Here is a 20,714-nt window from a genome sequence, read left to right on the forward strand (position 1 = left end):
CATCAGCATCAATAATTTATTTATCAATTAGCTTTTAAAAATTCGCTCATTAATTTTCTTACTATACAGAAAATTAAGTATTGTGAATGTTTGAGTAGCCTATTTATTTGGAAATTTGAATATTGCTTCATTTTTTATTGCATTGTCATCTTTAGTTGAAGAAAAATCAAGATCAATAGATCATTCAAATTAGGCCGTCTGGGAAAAACCTATATAATTTTGTTGCCAAAGTAGGCTACTAATAAATATTATAATACTATTGAAGAAATATCATATTTTTAATATTTATTTTGATTATTCTGTTATCAAAAGCGGAAGTTGGTGAAAGATAAGAATTTATTTTTAATTTATAGTGATAAACCTGCTTTCCAGGATGAAAGTAGGTGACGTAGCCATTGTGTTGTGTTGGCGATTCTGATTCTCGTGTCAGTTCTAGGTTTGCCGGTGAAGAAAGACAACGTCAATGTGATTTCTGTAGTTTAATTTTTATTAAATTCGAACTATTTTCTTATAGCTACCGTTTTTGTTAGTTATAATGAAAACAACAGTGTCCAATCCCTCAGGATGGAAAAGTTTAATTACATTTACAGTCCTACTCCTCGCTTGGTTATCAGGTTTCTCTTCACGATTATTTGCTGTGATTAGGTTTGAAAGCATAATTCATGAATTCGATCCATGGTAAGCTTTAATTTTTATAACTATTAAGCTTTGTCATTAGTTGTAATTTATTTGCAATTGCCAAGGGGTGGGAAATAAAGAACATATCACTAACAAAAATAATATTGTTTTACTGCACAGTAGCTTACTTCATCCATAACCCATAAATTTTTATTTCTGTTTACAATATTTTAACTGCTCGTATCATGTATTTATAAATTAGATACATTTAACTATTAAACACGTTAAACGCCCCAATTTAAAATAAAGTTAATAAGTTTTCAACAAAAAATATTGTTACTGCTAATGAATAATGATTTCTCCTAACTTGTAATACCATAAATCGGAAATGTTTGATCGTATTTGAATAAATTAAAAATCTGTCATATTATGTTTCAACCGATGTACATTAATTGTAGTTGAATTCTTGATAATTCAATCACAAATGCTACTAATATTTAGAAAGTTTTAAGTTAATATTGTCATATCGAAATATTTATAGGTTAGGTTTTAAGATTACATGAGGCCTGTCAGTTAGCAACTTTCTTAAATCTTAATCAATATTCCTTTGAATATACTCAATTATACTTATTGCTATCTTTCTCTAGAGTTATTGGGTTGCTATCTAAAAAGGGTAATAAAATTCCGTTGCAATATAGGTTATCCAATTTTTAATTTGCCCAATTCAATTTAGAGAGCCGGTTTATTGATTATCAGTTAAAGCCCTTTTTTAAATTGAAAGCTATTCTACAATTTTTTTAAATTTGTCAGCCTTGTCCATTATTACTGCTACTTAGTAATTTCATGATTTTAATAATCTTCTAAAAACAATATCGTAATTTATTTGATAATCAGCTGATGACAATCTATTTGAGAACTGAGGATATTCTTTGACTGAAGACTGGAAGATGAAAGTAGTTAGTATAATAGTCGGAGATGTATTTTGTACCTCGAGGCAATTAAAGAAGACTCACAAATTGAATGTCTTAATAGCCAAGTAGAAACCACTCTTGTTGTTTCGATAATTGAAACTAATTATTACTGTCTCTTGTTGCTAGGTGGAAAATAATAAGGAAATATAGTACTCGCATTAATATTTAAATCCAAAGAACTGTGTTTTTTTCAAAGGCAAATCAATAATTAATGTATGAGACATCATTCTGGGTAAACTCTCACCTCCCTAAGCCCAGTGAGACCAGTGACGCATCAGCCCCCCTAGGTATATATTTATCTTGGGCCACTCCCGTATTTCGGATGGATACGTTAAGTCGTCGGTCCCGGCTGCCTAAAAGGAAGTAGTTAGGTCATGTCAGAGGCCTGAAATTGATCATTTGCGACCTGAAAACTCTGGCACCAGACCTGAGCCAGCCAGGTCACTCGATAGTTTTATTACTATTATTAGCACCCCAAAATTCTTTTTGACGTTTTCTGTACACCCCCGCTCAAAAGCAAAAATGTGGAAAACATCAGTCCTCATGTTAAACATACACTAGTTTTTATTAACTTTGCTTCTATACTATCCTCTTTATGAGGAATCTCCCCCCCCCTTCCCTTCACCGCACTAAAATTCCAATGGCGAACTATCCTCATAATCATAGAGAAACAATAGCATAAGTAGATATCCCATGGTATAGGGCGTTTATGTCGCAACTTTGTCTGTCATCTGAAACTGATACTCCACGTAGATCTCTTTCCTGTGAAGCTTTATGACGCTGGTAGTCTCTCATATTGTGCCGCTCATACACTCTTACACCCGATCAAAACAGTAAAAATCGTCAATAATCGACAGTAATCGGCTTGAGATAACAAAAAAAGTTGCGACATAAACGCCCTATACCATGGGATATCTACTTACGCTATTGTTTCTCTATGTCATAACCCAACCAAAATGGTATAGTAACCAGTTGCCTCTCAAGTCTGTTTTGTGCTATTGAAGTAAAAGGTCTGAGATATATGGTATTTTATTGATAATCTATTTCAAATTTAAAGTTCCATCTAGATGGATGTAGAAGTCACAAAGTGTAAAGGGGACTTTTAAACTTCCCCTCGAAGATATGCAACATGTGAAAAGTTATTCATTTATTAAGTTTTGTTATAACAGATAACTTATTTCAATAAATTCTTAACAAACATCATAAAAAAGGATAACTCAAAACTCCTTGCACATTTCGCCAGCATAGGACCTCATAATGGCGTTGAGGGCCAGACCATATTAAGCGTTTTTTCAGGCGTTTTAAGGCAGCGTTTTTAAAGTCGGCAGGGCAGGAAGCTCTTCGATTGGCTGATTGGGTTGTCGCCTGAAAAAAAACGCCTAATGTGGTCTGGCCCTAAGAATCTGCTGCGTTCTGAATTACTCCATTTGGAGTAAAAAAGTCTGTAATTAACTTGAAGTGAAGTGACGTGAGTGTACAGTGTAAATCTGTAGTGGTTGAGCCAATACACGTGTCCAAATTAATTCGCTAATATTGCTTTCATCAGCAAAAAGATAAGAGAAGTCAAAGTTTCAAATTAATTTTTTAATCTTATTATCAGTCAGACTGTTCAGAATCATCAATAATATAATATTTAATGCTTTAAGACTGTTCGGTACACTTTTTTTTATATTGGATAATCTTTTTCAATATAATTACAAATTAAAATAAATATTAATTTATAATTAAAATTATATTTCATCTTATATGACTAAGATCATTATAAGAGTGAGAAAAAGTGGCAAATGAATTTGTCAAGTGTTCTAATAAGCTTGAGTTATGGGAGTTATTGGTCGTTGAAGTGCTAACTCCGTTCTCTTTCCAGATTTTAAACGGGTTCGACTAATTTTCTCTTTGAAATTCAAAAAATGTATCTTTCCAAACTAAAACATTTTATTAAAAAGTAAAATTTGTAAATTCGATGACTTGTTTATTTTGACATAGCCTAAATCGCGAAAAACGCATATTAGAACAAAGCCAATGATGTACTGAATGTATTAAAAAAACTCCAATGGAAAATTCTAAACCGTTTTTAATCTGGAAAGAAATCGGAGTCAGCACTTTCAACAACCCATAACTCGCTTATTAGACCACTTAAAAATTTCAGTTGCCACTTTTTCTCACTCTTATAATGATCTTAACAATTATATTGAAAAAGATTATCCAACTTGGATAAAAAAGTGTACCAAACAGTCTTTTGGCACATTGATTTGTTAAATGAAACAAATTTAGAAGTACGGTCGAAAAGTTTTCTTCCAGGAGAGAAAATTGGGGTGCACAAAGTATTCTAACATCCACTACCTTATCAAATCAACCTATTAAATCGATACACTGACTTGAATGAATTATAATTTATTTGTTGGCAGTATTGAATAAAACAAGCTTTGTTACCGGCTAATACGTGTATCGTTATTACTGAAACTCAGTTTCACAGTTGCTTATAGAATATAATAACTTTGATCGTAAAAACAGAACAATATCACACCTTTATCTTTCACTGATATCCACAGTAACAATTATCTTCCATTATTTAATGCGTTCAGACTGCCAGTAACGGCGTTTTTATTAGTTCATCTTCCCCTTTCGCTAAAAGTATTGCTTTCTCCAAAAAATTAAGGTACCCTAACTTCAAGTTTTCTATACGTTTCAAGGTGCCCTGAGTCCAAAAACATTTTTTCTAGAAGAAGCAAATTATTGAAAATAATGTTCTCCTATTACAAAAATGTTCGCCGTATAGTACATCTATTGTAGCATCAAGAAAATTTCAGCACAATTTAATAAAAATATACATTTCATACATATGGCTACTTACAAAATACATTAGCCTAAACACAAAGTGTATGTAAATTACTAGTTGAATTTGGTTGCCTATGTAAGCTTTTCTTTTTATTAATTAAGTACAGCATTTAATTCATGAGCCTAGCATTAAACCATCAATTATTTTACTACAAGTTTTAAATTATTATTGTGTAATTGTAAATACTGATATGTTTTTTGTTTTTTGGGAGTGTAAGAGATTTCAATTTGTCTTATGTATCTTCCTACATACCTATAGTGAGGTCCACGTTATAATGGCAGTGGAGAAAGATAGGAGAACAATTTTGCCGATCTTCCGTCTTGTCAATCCCCTCTATAGACGGTAGCTGATGCAGGTTTATTGATAAAAACACTTCACTTACATGGGATACGTTTGAACAAATTTAATAAAAACAATATAAAAACCTTGTACCCTTTATTATTAATAGTTTTTATAATTTTTATTCTAAAGTTTTTAATAATAAAGGGTACTGTAGTCTGTTTCTTTGTCCTTAAGTTGATTGTAAATGATAAATAAACTATAAGGTTTTCATATTGTTTTTATTAATAGGTTTATTGATTTAATATCAACCGTTCATTATCGATTAAAATAATAAATTATATTTTATCGAGCGAGAAATTATATTTTCCAATAATTTCATAATTAAGATGAAATATTTTGTTAATTAATTATTAATTCTACATTGTTGAAATACGGTCTGGCAACAGAGCAAAGCGAGAAAGAGATAGCGCTATCCGCTTTGTTGAATGATAGATAAGGATAGCAATACCATTGCTAATCAAACACTGCCATTATAACGTGAACCTCACTATAAAAGGTTTTTTCTATTAGGGTTTAAAGATAAAAGGAAAGGTTATGGAAGCTAGGTCTTAGCTTTTAAATGGCAATATGTTAATATTATTTGAAAGGTTTTGATAATCTCAGATAATAAACACTCATAACGAAAAGTTGAAATACTCGCACTTTTGAAATATCGCACATAGGTGTTATCCTTTCATTGCTTTCAAAATGTTCAATAAGCTGCCAAAGTGGGTCAGTGATAATGGAAGTAATAGACAATTCCGAGCAGTTTTGACATTTTTCTTGGTGGAGCATCCATTTTATAGCCTGAGTGAATTTCGGGATAGTGAGATTTTGAAACTTTCTTGTGACATGTTTATCCAACAGCGCTGGTCAATCACTTAGAATAAAACTAAACTAAACTATGAATGACAACCTATTTTACTTTCCTTGACCTATTACCATAGGTAAGGAAAGTATTACTTTCCAAAAAAATTAAGGTACCCTAATTTCAAGTTTTCTATACGTTTCAAGGTCCCCTGAGTCCAAAAACATGATTTTTGTTTGTTGGTCTGTGTGTGTGTGTTTGTGTGTATGTCTGTGAACACAATAACTCCATTCCTAATTAACCGATTGACTTGAAATTTTAAACCTAAGGTCCTTATACCATGAGGATCCGACAGTAAGAAATTCAATAAATTAAATTCAAGATGGCGGATAATTACTAAAAAAACCATGTTTTTCACGGTTTTCTCGTAAACGGCTCTAACTATTTTCTTCAAATTTATACCATGGATAGCTATTTATAAGCCCTATCAACTGACATGAGTCTCATTTCTGGGAAAATTGCAGGAGTTCCGTAATATTCCTAAGAAAAATGGCGGATAATTACTAAAAAAACATGTTTTTCACGGTTTGCTCAAAAATGACTAGACCGATTTTTTCAAATTCATACCCTGTATAGTTATTTATCAGCTCCATCAACTGGCATGAGTCTTCTTCCTGTGAAACTAATGGGGGGTCCACCCATCCTTGAGAAATGGACTTTGTAACTTCCTTCTCGTGCATGAGGTAGGTAGATAGAGCAGTTTATAAAAAAAACACATAGTCGAGATTATTCATCTGTAGAGCAGCTGTTTTAACGACGTTTAAAAAAATCTTCGAATTTCACAATATTTACACAAAGGAAAAAGTACTCTGAAAAAATTATATATACACATATACAGTAGTCTGATGGTAGTTTCAAATATGTTGCCGCCAATTGTCATAATGTAATTCCCCGAAATTATTTTCTTTAAGAATGGGGCTTACAGTTCAATGAGCAAGGAAAGTTGTGTGAGTGTACCACACCAGATTTTTTGAGGTAGTAGTCACTATTCTGGGTTGACGTGGATCTCAATGTAATATACTATATTTTGCACTTTTGAACTATTATTTTGTCGATTACTTTTGTAAAAGGTTTGGATTGCGTGCTTAGGTTCAACTACAGAGCGACGGCGTACATGGTGCAGCATGGCTTCTATCAGTTCCTGAACTGGTTCGATGAGCGCGCCTGGTACCCGCTGGGCCGCATTGTCGGTGGCACCGTCTACCCGGGGCTTATGATCACCTCGGGAGGCATCCACTACGTGCTGCATGCGCTCAACATTCCTGTCCACATCCGCGACATCTGCGTCTTCCTAGCGCCCGTTTTCAGGTAGGCCTATCTACAAACTTAATTGCTATAAAGCCCGGACCAGACTAGCTCAAGTTTAGCTTCAGTCTTTTGCTCAAGCAAAAGTCGGAGGATGTAAGTCGTTGCGTCTGGACGGTAAAACGGATGGGTCTTCAAGCTTAAGTCGTCAAACTTAAAATGTATCGGCCGGGAATCTTTTTTCATCAAACCGTCCGTCTTTTGCATATCCACCAAAACCTAAATCGCGTAAAAATGGAGATAGAGAAATTGTGATTTCAGATTCTGATTCAGCGCCCTCAAATTAATAAAATGCCTCGCGAGTACTTGAAAATAGGCAAGTTTTTTTTATCTATTGTATATAACGCCTTAACCCTTTTTTGATTCTCATGATACTCTCAGAATTTGATGTTGATATTATGATTTACTATCATGATTTATAATAAGATGTACTATATTGTTGATAAGAATACGAATACTATCTTCGAAATTTCAATCCATTTACAATCACTGTGTCTCGAGATATGACATGTAAACAAATCCATTTACTTATCTCATTTATTTAGCGATTAACAGTAATATTTTTGTCATTATGTTGTTAATAATATAGCATTATCCAGTTGAATCAGCGAAAAATACGATATAATTATTACTCATCTACTGGATATAATTATGTCAACCGTATACAAATCAGACTCATTGAACCATATCACAATAATTCATATTGAAGTGACACATAACCTCTAGCTACTTTGGACTGTTGTAAAAATTAGAATTGGAACCGTTTTGGGCGTAAGTTAGCCTGTGATACTTTTCTGTAAGTTGTATAATTCTGAGTGATTGAATAAATAAATAAATATATCAAGAGCTGAACTTGTGAGCACAAAAATAGGAAAACGGACGACATAAGACGGATGCGTGTGGACGCAATTTTACATCAGTCTTTCGCTTGAAACAAACGATCCGTCTTTTGCTTGAGCAAAAGACTGATGGTAAACTTGAGCGTCTGAACCTGGCTTAACATATATTATGGGTTTCTTTAAAGCCCGGTCCAGACGCTCAAAGTCATCGCCGATCTTCCACTTGAGCAAAAGACGGATCGTTCGGTTTAAGCAAAAGAAGGATGTAAAACTGCGTACACATGCATCCGTCTTCTGTCGGTCCGTTTTCCTATTTTTGGGCTCACAAGCTCAGTTCGTCATCAACCATGGAAGAGCTAGTACTCTTGGCCACTCTTGTTTTGTGTGTGTATAAAATATATATATATAATACTAGCTTACCCGGCGAACTTCGTAAAAGTCAAATGTATCTCATGTCACACTTGACTTTATTTGGTGAATCATGAAATTTATCTGACAATCAATATTTTTATTTACATCTCAATACGGACTTCCTATGTGCTTAAAACTACCGTTTCAATACCAGTGAACAATAAAATTTTATCACAGAGTGACGTGTTTATTACAGCTGGTAAGTTCATATGCTAAATCATATTATCACAAACATGATCTTGAATCATGATGATCTTCCCGTTCTACGTTAGCCGCTCGGCTGACAATTTCGAAAACATAGTTCTGTAAAATGGATTAATATATAATTATTATTAGCCCCCTTATTAAAATGTCTGGTCAGAAACCATCCGCAATATTCACACAACATATTCCCAAAGTTTCATGCCGCTCTGTCAAGTAGTTTTTGAGTCTATAGGGAACAAACAAACACACAACCAGTCATTCATTTTTATGTTTAGAGAAGATTTTACTTAATTTCATGAAGAGTATGAATGAATGCGACTTTAGATCTCAATTAAAGATAGATTTTCCAAGAGTGCTTTCTACTCAAAGGAAGAGTACATTCAACATTACTCCACATGATTGGTATAATGCTTTATTTTCCTGTGTCTTGTGTATTTTTTACTGTGGGTTGTGTCTTTTTGCTCAACCATTTAGATTTTTTCACATGTTCCTGATCCCCTGTTTGAGGTGGGCAGTGGATGCTATTTAATCTATCTATCTGTAAAAAATAGGAAGAAAGGTAGAGTTCATTGCTCACGTAGGAGTAGGGACTGGCTATTGAAAAGACAAACATTTTCTCATGTTGCATTGCTTCGAGAATTACGTGATGAATCTGAAAATTGGAGGAACTGTCTTCGAATGGATTGCGAAATGTACTGTCAGTTATTATCACTTGTGTCTCCAATAATCATGAAACAGGAAAGGTTATGCCATATCTCGAGACACAGTGATTGTAAATGGAATGAAATTTTGTAGATAGTATTCTTAATATCAACAATCTTCTTCTTCTTCTTTGGCTGTGCCTTATCCCATTTAAATTGGGTCGGCATTCCTTCCTCTTAGTCTGCCTCTCCACAAAGCCCTATCCAATGCTTCCTCTCTCCTCCAACCACTCTCTCGCAAGTCAGCCGCTATTCTATCTCCCCACCTCATCCTAGGTCTACCTCGTCCTCTCACACCATCCAAAACCAAATCCTGCACTCTTCGTCCAACATAATCCTCCTCCTGTCGCTGCACATGCCCAAACCACCTTATCCTTGTCTCTTGCATTTTCTTTCCCAGTGGTCCAACTTTTACAGTGCCTCTGATCAATTCATTTCTTATTTTATCTCTTCTTGTAACCCCACACATCCATCTTAACATTCTCATCTCAGTCTTAATATCAACAATAATTATAGTAAATCTTTATATATCATGATAGTACATCATAACATCAAAATCAAATTCTGAGAGTATCATGAGAATCAAGAAAGAAAAAAGGGTTAAATGGCGTTATATCCAATCGAGAAAAAACTTGCTTATTTTTAAGTACTCGCGAGGCATTCTATTAATTTGAGGGCGCTGAATCACAATTTCTCCATCTCCATTTTTACGCGATTTAGGTTTTGGTGGATAGGCAAAAGACGGACGGTCGGCCGGAAAAAGATTCCCGGCCGATATTAAGCTTGATGACCTAGCTGTTGTACCGTCCACACGCCTTTATAGACCGACAAACTGACCTTGTATAGGTGACAGGTTGTGTATCTTTTCGGATGCAACACGTTGCTTTTGAGTAGATACAAAAGAGCATCTGTTGCTTGTGGAAAGATATTTTTCTAAAATGTTCGATGTTTTTGAACGGGTAATAATTTTTATGAGGATATTTAGCTCAAACCTCCAAAACTTATTTTTTTCTTTTATTAGCGTGAAATCAGAACGTTAATGCTTGATTATATAGAATTTCAATGATTATTGTATAGAATTGATTGCATATTGATCTCCTACTAAATTTGTTCTGCGATTATTGTCTTAACCCTTATCTACAGTATGACTATTGAGTTTTATTTTTCATCGATTCAAGATGATGACTGATACAAATTCACAGATGTGATTCACGATGCTACATAAATTTTGTGAATTGGGTTCTAATGAATGTTTGCACAAATGCTATTCAAATGTTTGCCTTGTAAGTTGCCTCAAATAGCTTGATAACTAGAACGTACAACCGCGGCATGTCTTCATTTTTCTTAGTATATCACTACAATATAGAGAAAATACTAGTAGCCTACGAATTAAAAATTCAATTATCAATTTTATTGAAGATTAAATTTTTGAAAACTCCATCGTTTTCTGGTGGAATTGACTCGACATTAACAACTAATTTACAAGAAGAAGAATAAGAAGAAAACCATCGCAATGCGTGAAAGAGAAAGCGCCATCTGCTTTGTTGAACGATAGACAAGGATAGCAACACCATTGCAAATCACACACTGCCATTATAACGTGCACCTCACTATATCCTTGTCTATCATTCAGCAAAGCGGATAGCGCTATCTCTTTCTCGCTTTGCTCTGTTGCCAGATCGTCTTTCAACAATGTAGAATTAATAATTAAATAACAAAATATTTCATCTTAATTATGAAAATTCATTATGAAACTATTGAAAAATATAATTTCTTGCTTAATAAAATATAATTGCTTATTTTAAACGAGAACTAACAGTTAATATTACATCAATAAACCTCTATCAGCTACCGTCTACAGAAGGCATTGACAAGACAGAGGATCGGCAGCGTTTCTCTTATCTTTATCCTCTGCCATTATAACGTGAACCTCACTATAGTCCACATGTTGGCCCAGTTGCTGACCCAGTAAGCTAGCCCAGCTTAGTAAAGGTGCAATTCTTTATAAAGGTCATTACTTACTGGCACTGGTCGTCATTGGCCTTAATTGGGCCAACATGTTGATACGGCATTATTGTAACCTTAGAGATCAGTTATAGAATAGACACGCCCCATAGTATATTCATACTGAAAGTCAATGAAGCCAACATCTACTGCCATATCGCCCCATCGTGACGTAAGCATCGGATAGGAAACTTTTCTTTAGAGTTTGTTTACATTGTTTTCCATAGCAGATTGTGTCTATTCCAGCGGGAGCGCAGCGGGAATTTACAACTTTCATAAATAATAATTTATTTCCATCTGAAATAGACCCAATCTGAAAGTTTTCTATCCGATGGGGCGATATGGCAGTATATGTTGGCTTCAGAGGCTAGACTTCCCAGCGTGTCTATTCTATAACTGGTCTAAAATTGTAACGAATATATGAGAATTTTGTTGCAATGGTCTGTCTTTATATTTTTGAATACGGCAATAAAAATTGTTTCATGAATAAGAGATGAAAATGTTGTGGTTTTGCAGTGGACTGACAGCGATCTCGACCTACCTGCTGACAAAGGAGCTGTGGTCGGGAGGTGCCGGTCTGTTCGCCGCCTGCTTCATCGCCATCGTGCCCGGCTACATCAGTCGCTCGGTCGCCGGCAGCTACGACAACGAGGGCATAGCTATATTCGCGCTACAGTACACATACTATCTATGGGTCAGTAACTGCCACTATACAGTCACTAACAGGCTAAAGCTAGGTTTACACTATGTAGCAGAGCTGAGCTACATGTAGCTCAGCTATATAGCTCTGCTAAAAGTTCAAAAAGTGACACTGGAGATCTGCTATATAGCCGGGCTATATAGCAGTTTTAAGCCTATTTTCTCAGCTTTATAGCAGAAAATGAGCTATTCAAAATTTCCGGTAAACATCAAAGAGAATCTGAGCCATATGTAGCTCTGGTGCATGTCAATATTTGTTTATAGCAGAGCTAGATGTAGCTGCTCTGTCCTTGAAGGAAAGCTGCCGAAGCTGTTTACTGCTGTTTGCAGTTGTTTAGTGCATAGTCTGGGAAAAAGAAAAAGAAGATATTGGATAATTTTGTCTCTATTCCAGTCAAATTCACTCTCCATAATTACACAATAATATACAAGTAGGCTAAGTAGTTCTGCGAACAGTAGACCTCGCTCATGAATACAACTTTCAATCTAATGAGAAGGGTCAGTACAATAAGTACAGAATATTGTGAAGATTTAGCCATGTCATCTATTATTTTCTCCATTGAAAGTGCTAGAGACACTGTTTGAAGGGACACTGGACTTATCAAGGAGGTACCTTTTTATCAAATACATACAAATGTTACCTTTTAAATGAAAAAGACTAAGAAATTGTCAAAAAACCACAGATTCATTGACACTTAGAAAGACCGGTTTCGGTCTTTATCAAAGTTTATCAGAGATTGACAATGGTGTAATCACCGAAACCGGTTTTTCTGAGTATCAATAAATATGTGGTTTTTTGACAATTGCTTAGTCTTTTTCATTCAATATGAATAATTACCACAATATCAACTTCCCAACTACACAAAAATAAAAACAAAATTAACCTTTACACCTTTACATACAAATTTTTTTCTACAACTGCAGAATTGAACTCCAATACAATAAAGATTTTTAAAAAATAATTTATCCAATTAATTTAATAGTTATAATAAGATGATTAAATTTAATTATTCTATCTAATCATAATAATTTATTTTATAATGATATATTATTAGAATAAGATAAAACAATTAGTATTATCTGCAAAACAATTTGGTAGAAACGAGATTTGAACCTGGGTCCCACAGTGTGAGAAGCCACGGTCTAACCAACTTGGTCACCATGTGCTCGTAACAATAGATGCGAAAAAGTATGAACATGAATTGCTGTATCTTCAAAGACACATCTTTTCTGGATAGAGGTTAGTTTACGGTTTTTTTTCAAATTACAAAAAAACCAGAGGTCTTATCAAAATTCGTTACACATACGTTTCTGCGCCTTGTTTCAAAGAACTTGAATACCAAATTTCATCAAAATCGGACAATAACTGCGACTGTAACTGCGGTACAAACAAACAAACAGACAAAAGCCGATCGAGTCGAAACTAAGACCTCAGCTTCGCTGCGGTCAATAAATCAAAAATAAATGCTTGCAATGCGGCAGTATTGCCTACTAGCACTCTGACAACAAATGAGTACAGTATATCTGGTGTAAACCCAGCAGGCATTAAACAGCTGCAATTAGCTGCGGCAGCCTTCCTTCAAGGACAGAGCAGCTACATCTAGCTCTGTTATAAACAAAAATTGACATGTAGCGGAGCTACATATAGCTCTGCTACATAAAAGTAGCGTTAAATCTACTTATAGCAGAGCTATATGTAGCTGACAGAGCTATATGTAGATCAAATTTTATATAGCCCTCCAGCTACGTAGTGTAAACGTAGCTTAGAGCCTGTTCACATGACAGCGATTTACGTTCGGTTGTCGCGCGGTTGACAAACCGAGCGATTGCCAGGTATAGGGAAACACATGGTACCGTACACATGCATCGCTCGGTTTTAGTAGTCGCCGGCGAATCGTGGCGGTTGTAGTCTCAGACTACAACCGCTCGGTTGTCGCTCCGTTGCCGGGCGGCTCGATTAAACTAGAGCAGGCATGAGAGCGTACACATGTCTTCAGTCAACCGAGCGGTTTCGATCAGAGCAGTAATATATGTTTAAGAGTAATACAGTGATTAAGTACATAGATTAAGATTGAGTACATAGATGTTGTACCTAGTAATTATTTATCATAACCGAGAGCAAACGCTGTCATGTGTACGAGGCTGGCAAACCGAGCGATTTGCCAATCGAGCGACAACCGAGCGTAAATCGATGTCATGTGAACAAGCTCTTAACAGTGTTCTGTAGCTACTAACGTTTCGTTGGATAAGCGATCAGTGTTGTGTAACAGCTGACCTACAAGAGCACACAAACTACTGCACATCTGCTTCGAAAGTGTCTGCCACTACAGTTTCTATAATAAAGGCTGATTTACACGGTACCAGTTGCTGGCATGCCAGTTTGGATATTAATAATAACTTTTATTCACTTCATTGTACAATTTTACAAAGCATAATAAAATAAAAAATATCAAGTGCACTCCTCATTAGGCTAGGCCTGCGTCGAGGAGTGGTTACTTGGTCGAGGAGTATTGACTGGCAAGCGGCTTCTGGCATGCCAGCTTTAAGCGGTACCCTGTTTACACGTTGCCAGCTACTGGAAGAAGTCGGATGTGTTGTAGTTTTACTGAGAATGTGGTTTATGTGAAAGTAATGCAGATCTTGGTTTTTTAAACAAATGGCAGAAACGCCACACAGAGTTGCCGTTCAAAAAAGTGTGAGGGGAATATGGTTTTGTGTGAAGAACTTTTGGAAATATGTACCCACGAGTTACAGCTGAAAGAAGGAGAAACGTGGATGGACAACAAGGCTTGGGGGCATCAGAGACAATTATAAGAGAGCTTCATGCTAGTGACCCGCAAGAGCACACAAACTATAGATTATAAGATTATAAAGCTGTGATGAGGCTGACATGAAGCTGGCGCGCCAGTAAAACAAAATTCAATTTCAAATTTTATTCAATCCAATTCACAATATTTACAAATTATGAGAAATAAAATCATACAGCTTAAAAATATTAGAGTAATAAGTATATTATAAAGTACATAAAAGTCTAATTTATTAAACAATAACTTCAGACAAGAATTCGAACATGCTAAATCAGGACTAATTTGTGAATTTGGATAGAAAAATACTGCTTTCTGAGAGTACAAAACTCTACGTCTGCGAGCAGAAATGAATATCTAAATTTATTAATTTATGGAGAAGTAGAAAAATAGAAAAAGAAGAAAGAAAAATTAGCAACCAATCACTCACACATTCACACTAACCATGCTCACTTTCCAAATCCGGCTCATTTTCCCAATGCATAACCACCATTATCAGAGTATTTTTGAATAAGGCCTCTAGATAGTCCGGCATAAGACCTCTAAGCCATCCAAGAACTTTTGTTTTAAAAACAAGTCGATTTTGTGTTCTGTTAATTTCAAGAGGAATATTGTTGAAAAACTTGGGGCCGAGAAATACAAACGATTTCTGGAAACAAGTGGTATACGATTTAGGAAGTCTCAGTAAATCAGATGTCACTCTCCTAGTTTGATAACTAGGAACATCCCTGAACAACGCATGACCACCGTTTCCAGACATAACATGAAACATATACAATACCTTGAAAACAAAGATATATCTGAGAGGCAAGCATCTGAGACTCTGAAGAATAGCAAAGAATTTTCATATCCACCCTCCTTCTTGATGGCACAAAAAAATTTGTTCTGCTGGAACTGCCAGCGGCTGGCGCGTCCTTGGCTTGCTGTCTTCTCCAGTTACTGGCGTGAGCCGTTTACACAGTGCCAGTCGTTGGCAACCAGTGACTGGCTACCTTAACTGGCAAGCCGACTGGCACCGTGTAAATCAACCTTGAGTTTCTTTATTCATGAACTGTGACTGCCAGTAAAGTTCAGGTTTTCGAATGTACTGTGGCATCGTATATGCAATACCTTACAGGGCAGTAGAGTCTATTGGTCAGTCACTCCCGCTTATTTATTTGATGGCAACAAATCTGTCTTATAAGATTAGGCAGCAACTAATGTACATCATCAAAACCTAATGGTCTCTTCACATACGCTACTACGCTACACTGAAAATTGTAGTGAATACATTCACTGAATACTACATTAATAGTGAGTGTTATTTATTTAGCGTATGGCAGTTACACAACAAATATAATAGCTCATGAGTCTCAAATGCCTAGATATATACAGGGTCTGTATAATAAGTAACCGCACTGACCTCAGGAAATTTTTTATTGGCAAAATAAGTACAATTTTTCATTAGATATCTTCAAAGTAGTCCCTATTGGAGTCAATGACACGCTGATACCGGTTTTTCAAATCCCTGAACGGTCCCTGGAAGTCGGCAACCTCTATACTGTCTAGAGCCCTCGTCGTAACGTTTTCCAGAGTCCCGAACCGCGTCCCTTTAAGTTGTCTCTTGATCTTGGGGGACACAAAGTCCAGTGGTGCCATATCCGGGCTGTAAGGAGGATGTGGCAACGTTACCCTCGACTAATTTGGCCAACTGCTCGGTGACGAGCAGGCAGGTGGGCGACGGAGCGTTGTCGTGATGGAGGATCCAAGAATCGGCAGTCCCCGGACGGACTCGATGAACCAGGGCGGTTAGTCGACGGAGCACCTCTCTGTAGTACTGGGTCGTTTACAGTTTGGCCGGGTGGCACAAACTCTTTGTGAACGTCGCACACCTGCCTGCTCGTCTCCGAGCAGTTGGCCAAATTAGTTGAGGGTAACGTTGCCACATCCTCCTTACAGCCCGGATATGGCACCACTGGACTTTGTGTCCCCCAAGATCAAGAGACAACTTAAAGGGACGCGGTTCGGGACTCTGGAAAACGTTACGACGAGGGCTCTAGACAGTATAGAGGTTGCCGACTTCCAGGGACCGTTCAGGGATTTGAAAAACCGGTATCAGCGTGTCATTGACTCCAATAGGGACTACTTTGAAGATATCTAATGAAAAATTGTACTTATTTTGCCAATAAAAAATTTCCTGAGGTCAGTGCGGTTACTTATTATACAGATCCTGTACACTGTATTTTTCTTTAATTTGATTCTTAATTATTTTAATTCTTTGAGATGTTGTGCAGTTTTCGGTCAGGAGAACATAAGTTTGTCTGACCGCCATCATTTGCTAGTCCATTTAGCGTTACCCAATGTGCACCATGGAGGCGAACTAAATAGTGAATGTAGTCTTCCCGTCATGTATACGCAATAGAGCTTATTCGTAATTTATTTGTATATCATAAGTATTTTCAGTGTAATATATAATCCAACATAATCTTATAATTTTACGCTCTTTTAATTGAAAAGTTATGCATTTTATTTTTTGTTGAAATTTTACTTTCTGGATTTCAGGTGAAATCAGTGAAGACTGGTTCAATATTTTGGGCCTGCCTTACAGCGCTCTCCTATTTTTATATGGTAAGTTGATTATACATAATTATTATTATTAGCGTATGTCTTTGAATGGTGGGGATACCCAAGGGTAGTTCCACCTCACCGTATATAGTCCAAAGTTCCCTAATGGGAAACCGGACACTAAGGTTATAGTGAGTACAATACTTTAAATTTACACTTTTCACTTCGGAATAAAGTTCATTTTGATGTTAGAAAGTCCAAACATATACAAAACCGAAACAAAACACAAAACCACTAAGCCAAATTTAGAAAATATTGAATTTAGACAATAAATTTAGAGCCCAAAATTTATAGCACGTTACAATTTTGCCATGGCAACCATATAATTATATTCAATAGCTAATTTTATAAGTTACTGTTCCAATTCCATAATAGAGTTGCTTTAACTGATCTTTATTCGCAAAACGAAACAAATATCTGCAGGTATAATTATCAAAATATTGTGAAATGTTCCCCACAAAAACACAGTCTGGGTGTGTTGGTATGAATTCAGTAATTCACATAGCATTGCAGATTAAATAACAACGGTTATGTGATGATGTTTACAGGTAGATAATAATGAAGTTTACAGAATTGATAGATACTTGTGGGTTTTTTCTATATTCTAGAGACCAGCTATTATACAGGTTGTTCTGAAAAAAGGTACCCATAAGTCAGGGTGTGATTCATCACATCAAAAGAAGAAAAAAGTAACAATTAACACAGGTCCGAAAATGCTTGTTTACCAAGCTATACAGGCTGGAAGATCTGGTCTGAATATCAGTTCCCCGCTGAAACGAAGCCCTACGGGTATTTGTTGGCTGTCAATTAAGATGTACAATTTAGTGTTCTTTATGTAAAATGAACTGAAAAATTGAATAAACCCGTTTCCAGACCTGTAGCTATAGTAATTTTTAAGAGATGTGACGAAATATGCGAAACTTGGTCCCGAAAAACAAGTTCCTTTATTAAGGTTTGAAACAGAATTACTTTGTTAGATGTATAATAAACACAAAATATTTTTTTACAGAAGGGAAAATAGTATCTTGAGTCACAAGGACGGGAAGGGCCGTTTTGCAGGCGAGAATGATGTTTCTAGTCGAGGCGTTAGCCGAGACTAGAATTTTATTCGAGCACTGCAAAAAACATTCACGTCCAAGTAACTTACACTTTTTTTGTCATAAATAATCTAGAAAAGGATAATTGAGAAACATTACCTGCTTGTGCTGACATTACTACATGCATTCTATAAACATAACCTAGTTTACAAGTTTCGAATCAGGAATTCCTTGATTGTAGTTGACAAAACATCCACCTGGACTGCTAAAAGGCGGCAGTTTTTCTCAAGGTCTATAAATTCAGGTCATGACACTCATGTTTCTTATGGAGCGGCCATTTTATGGGGTCTTTATGGCGGTACATTTGAAAATCCAATATAATTCAATTTGCTCATAACAAAATTATGCATTTTAAAAACAATATTCTAGTTTAGCTAATATGTGAATTCAGGTTTTCAATTTTTTAATAATGAAATTTCAATAATAAATGCTTCAATTATTCATTTTTTTATTATTAAAAATTTTTCTTGTTCTTGTTCAAGGATTATGATTCAAAAGGCATTGGGACAAGACAGAAATATGCGAGGCCAATTTCAAAAAGAGCTTCAAGTTCCCGATCAATTAAATCTAAAAATCAACAATTTAGTTCCTAGTTGGTATCTAATTTATTATTATTCTGTCGGAACAATTTATTTTACAATTCAAAGCCAAGCAATCAATATCCCTTGAACAATATTACAAAATAACACATCTTTATGTTCAATCTATAATGATAACAGCTGATAAATTTGAAAATTGGTGAACTAGAACCCCATAAAATGGCGATTTTGCAATGCATCACGGGACTGTGTCATGACCTGTATTTATAGACCTTGGTTTTTCTGTTCCAAATTCGGAACTAGGAAACATACTCGACTGTAAAGAAAACATATGATTTTATTACAGTATAGTATGCTGTAATGAGAATCATATGTTTATTTGTTCTACAATCAGCTGTTTACCGGCTTGATTTCATGGATGTAAAACAGATGAAATTGAATGACTATGACAATATAGTATCTTAAGTCACAAGGACGGGAAGGGCCCTTTTGCAGGCGAGAATGATGTTTCTAGTCGAGGCGTTAGCCGAGACTAGAATTTCATTTGAGCACTGCAAAAGACATTCACGTCCAAGTAACTTACACTATTTTTTGTCATAATAATCCAGAAAAGAATAATTGAGAAACTGAAAACATTACCTGCTTGTGCTGACATTACTACATGCATTCTATAAACATAACCTAGTTTACAAGTTTCGAATCAGGAATTTCGTGACTGTAGTTGACAAAATTTCCACCTGGAGCGCTTAAAGGCGGTTTTCGTACCAGTTTTGCTGTTCCAAATTCGGAACTAGGAAACATACTCGACTGTAAAGAAAACATATGATTTTATTACAGTATAGTATGCTGTAATTAGAATCATATATGTTTATTTGTTCTACAATCAGCTGTTCACCGGCTTGATTTCATGGATGTAAAACAGCTGAAATTTAATGACTATGACAAAAATATATTTTGAATTCTATTCATGACAATAACACTTGTGTAATCTGTTGAATAAATGTTGACTTTGTGTTGCAACAGGTGTCGGCATGGGGTGGGTACGTGTTCATAATCAACCTGATCCCTCTGCACGTGTTTGTGCTGCTGCTGATGGGCCGATACTCGAACCGGTTGTTCACCAGCTACACCACCTTCTACATTCTCGGCCTGCTATTCAGCATGCAGATTCCTTTCGTCGGCTTCCAGCCAATCAGAACAAGCGAGCATATGGCTGCTTCAGGCAAGTAGCAAATCTATTCTCATATACAGTCCGGGTACTGTAACTTTGGTTATCAGCGTAGGGCCACTAGACTACAATACTACCCGTTCAAAAACATCAATCATTTTTGAAAATGAATCTTTCCATAAGCAACAGATGCTCTTTTGTATCTCTTTTTTTCTTCTCAAAATCAATGTGTTCAAAGATACACAAGGAGCTTTTTGGAGTTACATTATTTTAGCACAACTTTACAGTCCGGATCCTGTAGCTTGGCCTACCGGCTTATACTTGAAATTCAGTGGATGTCTTGTATATTGCGGCAAGAAATGGTGAAAGGTTAAATGATTCAAAAATATGCAGAGACAGTACATTAAAGTTGCGACGCTCTAAACCTCTAAGCCACTAACACTTCCTAATTATTCGTGATAGTGTATTCGAGATCGGGCTTGGTATTGAAAAATATACTCAATTAAAAAGACATAAGTGAATATAGTGAGGTCCACATTGTAATGGCAATGTAAGATTGACAATACTGTTGCTGTCCTTTTCTATCATACAACAAAACAGATAGCACTATCTCTCTCTCGCTTTGCAATGCTGTCTATTTGCCAGAATATTTTATATTTACTTTTGACAGTGACTGTAAAAAACTGAACAAACAATTCTCAGCCGCCATTTTTTTTCTTCATTCT

The 20,714-nt window shown here is 35.7% G+C and overlaps 1 protein-coding gene across 1 annotated transcript in view; it reads left to right on the forward strand.

Moving 5' to 3' along the window:
- Positions 1 to 380: 380 nt before the first annotated feature.
- The window catches only part of LOC111045264 (dolichyl-diphosphooligosaccharide--protein glycosyltransferase subunit STT3B), a 57,790-nt gene continuing 37,456 nt past the window's right edge, over positions 381 to 20,714 (forward strand). Inside the window, exons 1-5 of the mRNA XM_039426509.1 lie at positions 381 to 678; positions 6,704 to 6,922; positions 11,595 to 11,772; positions 17,123 to 17,188; positions 19,845 to 20,043. Of these exons, the coding sequence (XP_039282443.1) occupies positions 536 to 678; positions 6,704 to 6,922; positions 11,595 to 11,772; positions 17,123 to 17,188; positions 19,845 to 20,043 (805 nt within the window). The 5' untranslated portion in view covers positions 381 to 535. The remainder of the gene's footprint in view (positions 679 to 6,703; positions 6,923 to 11,594; positions 11,773 to 17,122; positions 17,189 to 19,844; positions 20,044 to 20,714) is intronic.

Source organism: Nilaparvata lugens, chromosome 4, assembly GCF_014356525.2.
Source record: "Nilaparvata lugens isolate BPH chromosome 4, ASM1435652v1, whole genome shotgun sequence".
NCBI lineage: Eukaryota > Metazoa > Arthropoda > Insecta > Hemiptera > Delphacidae > Nilaparvata > Nilaparvata lugens.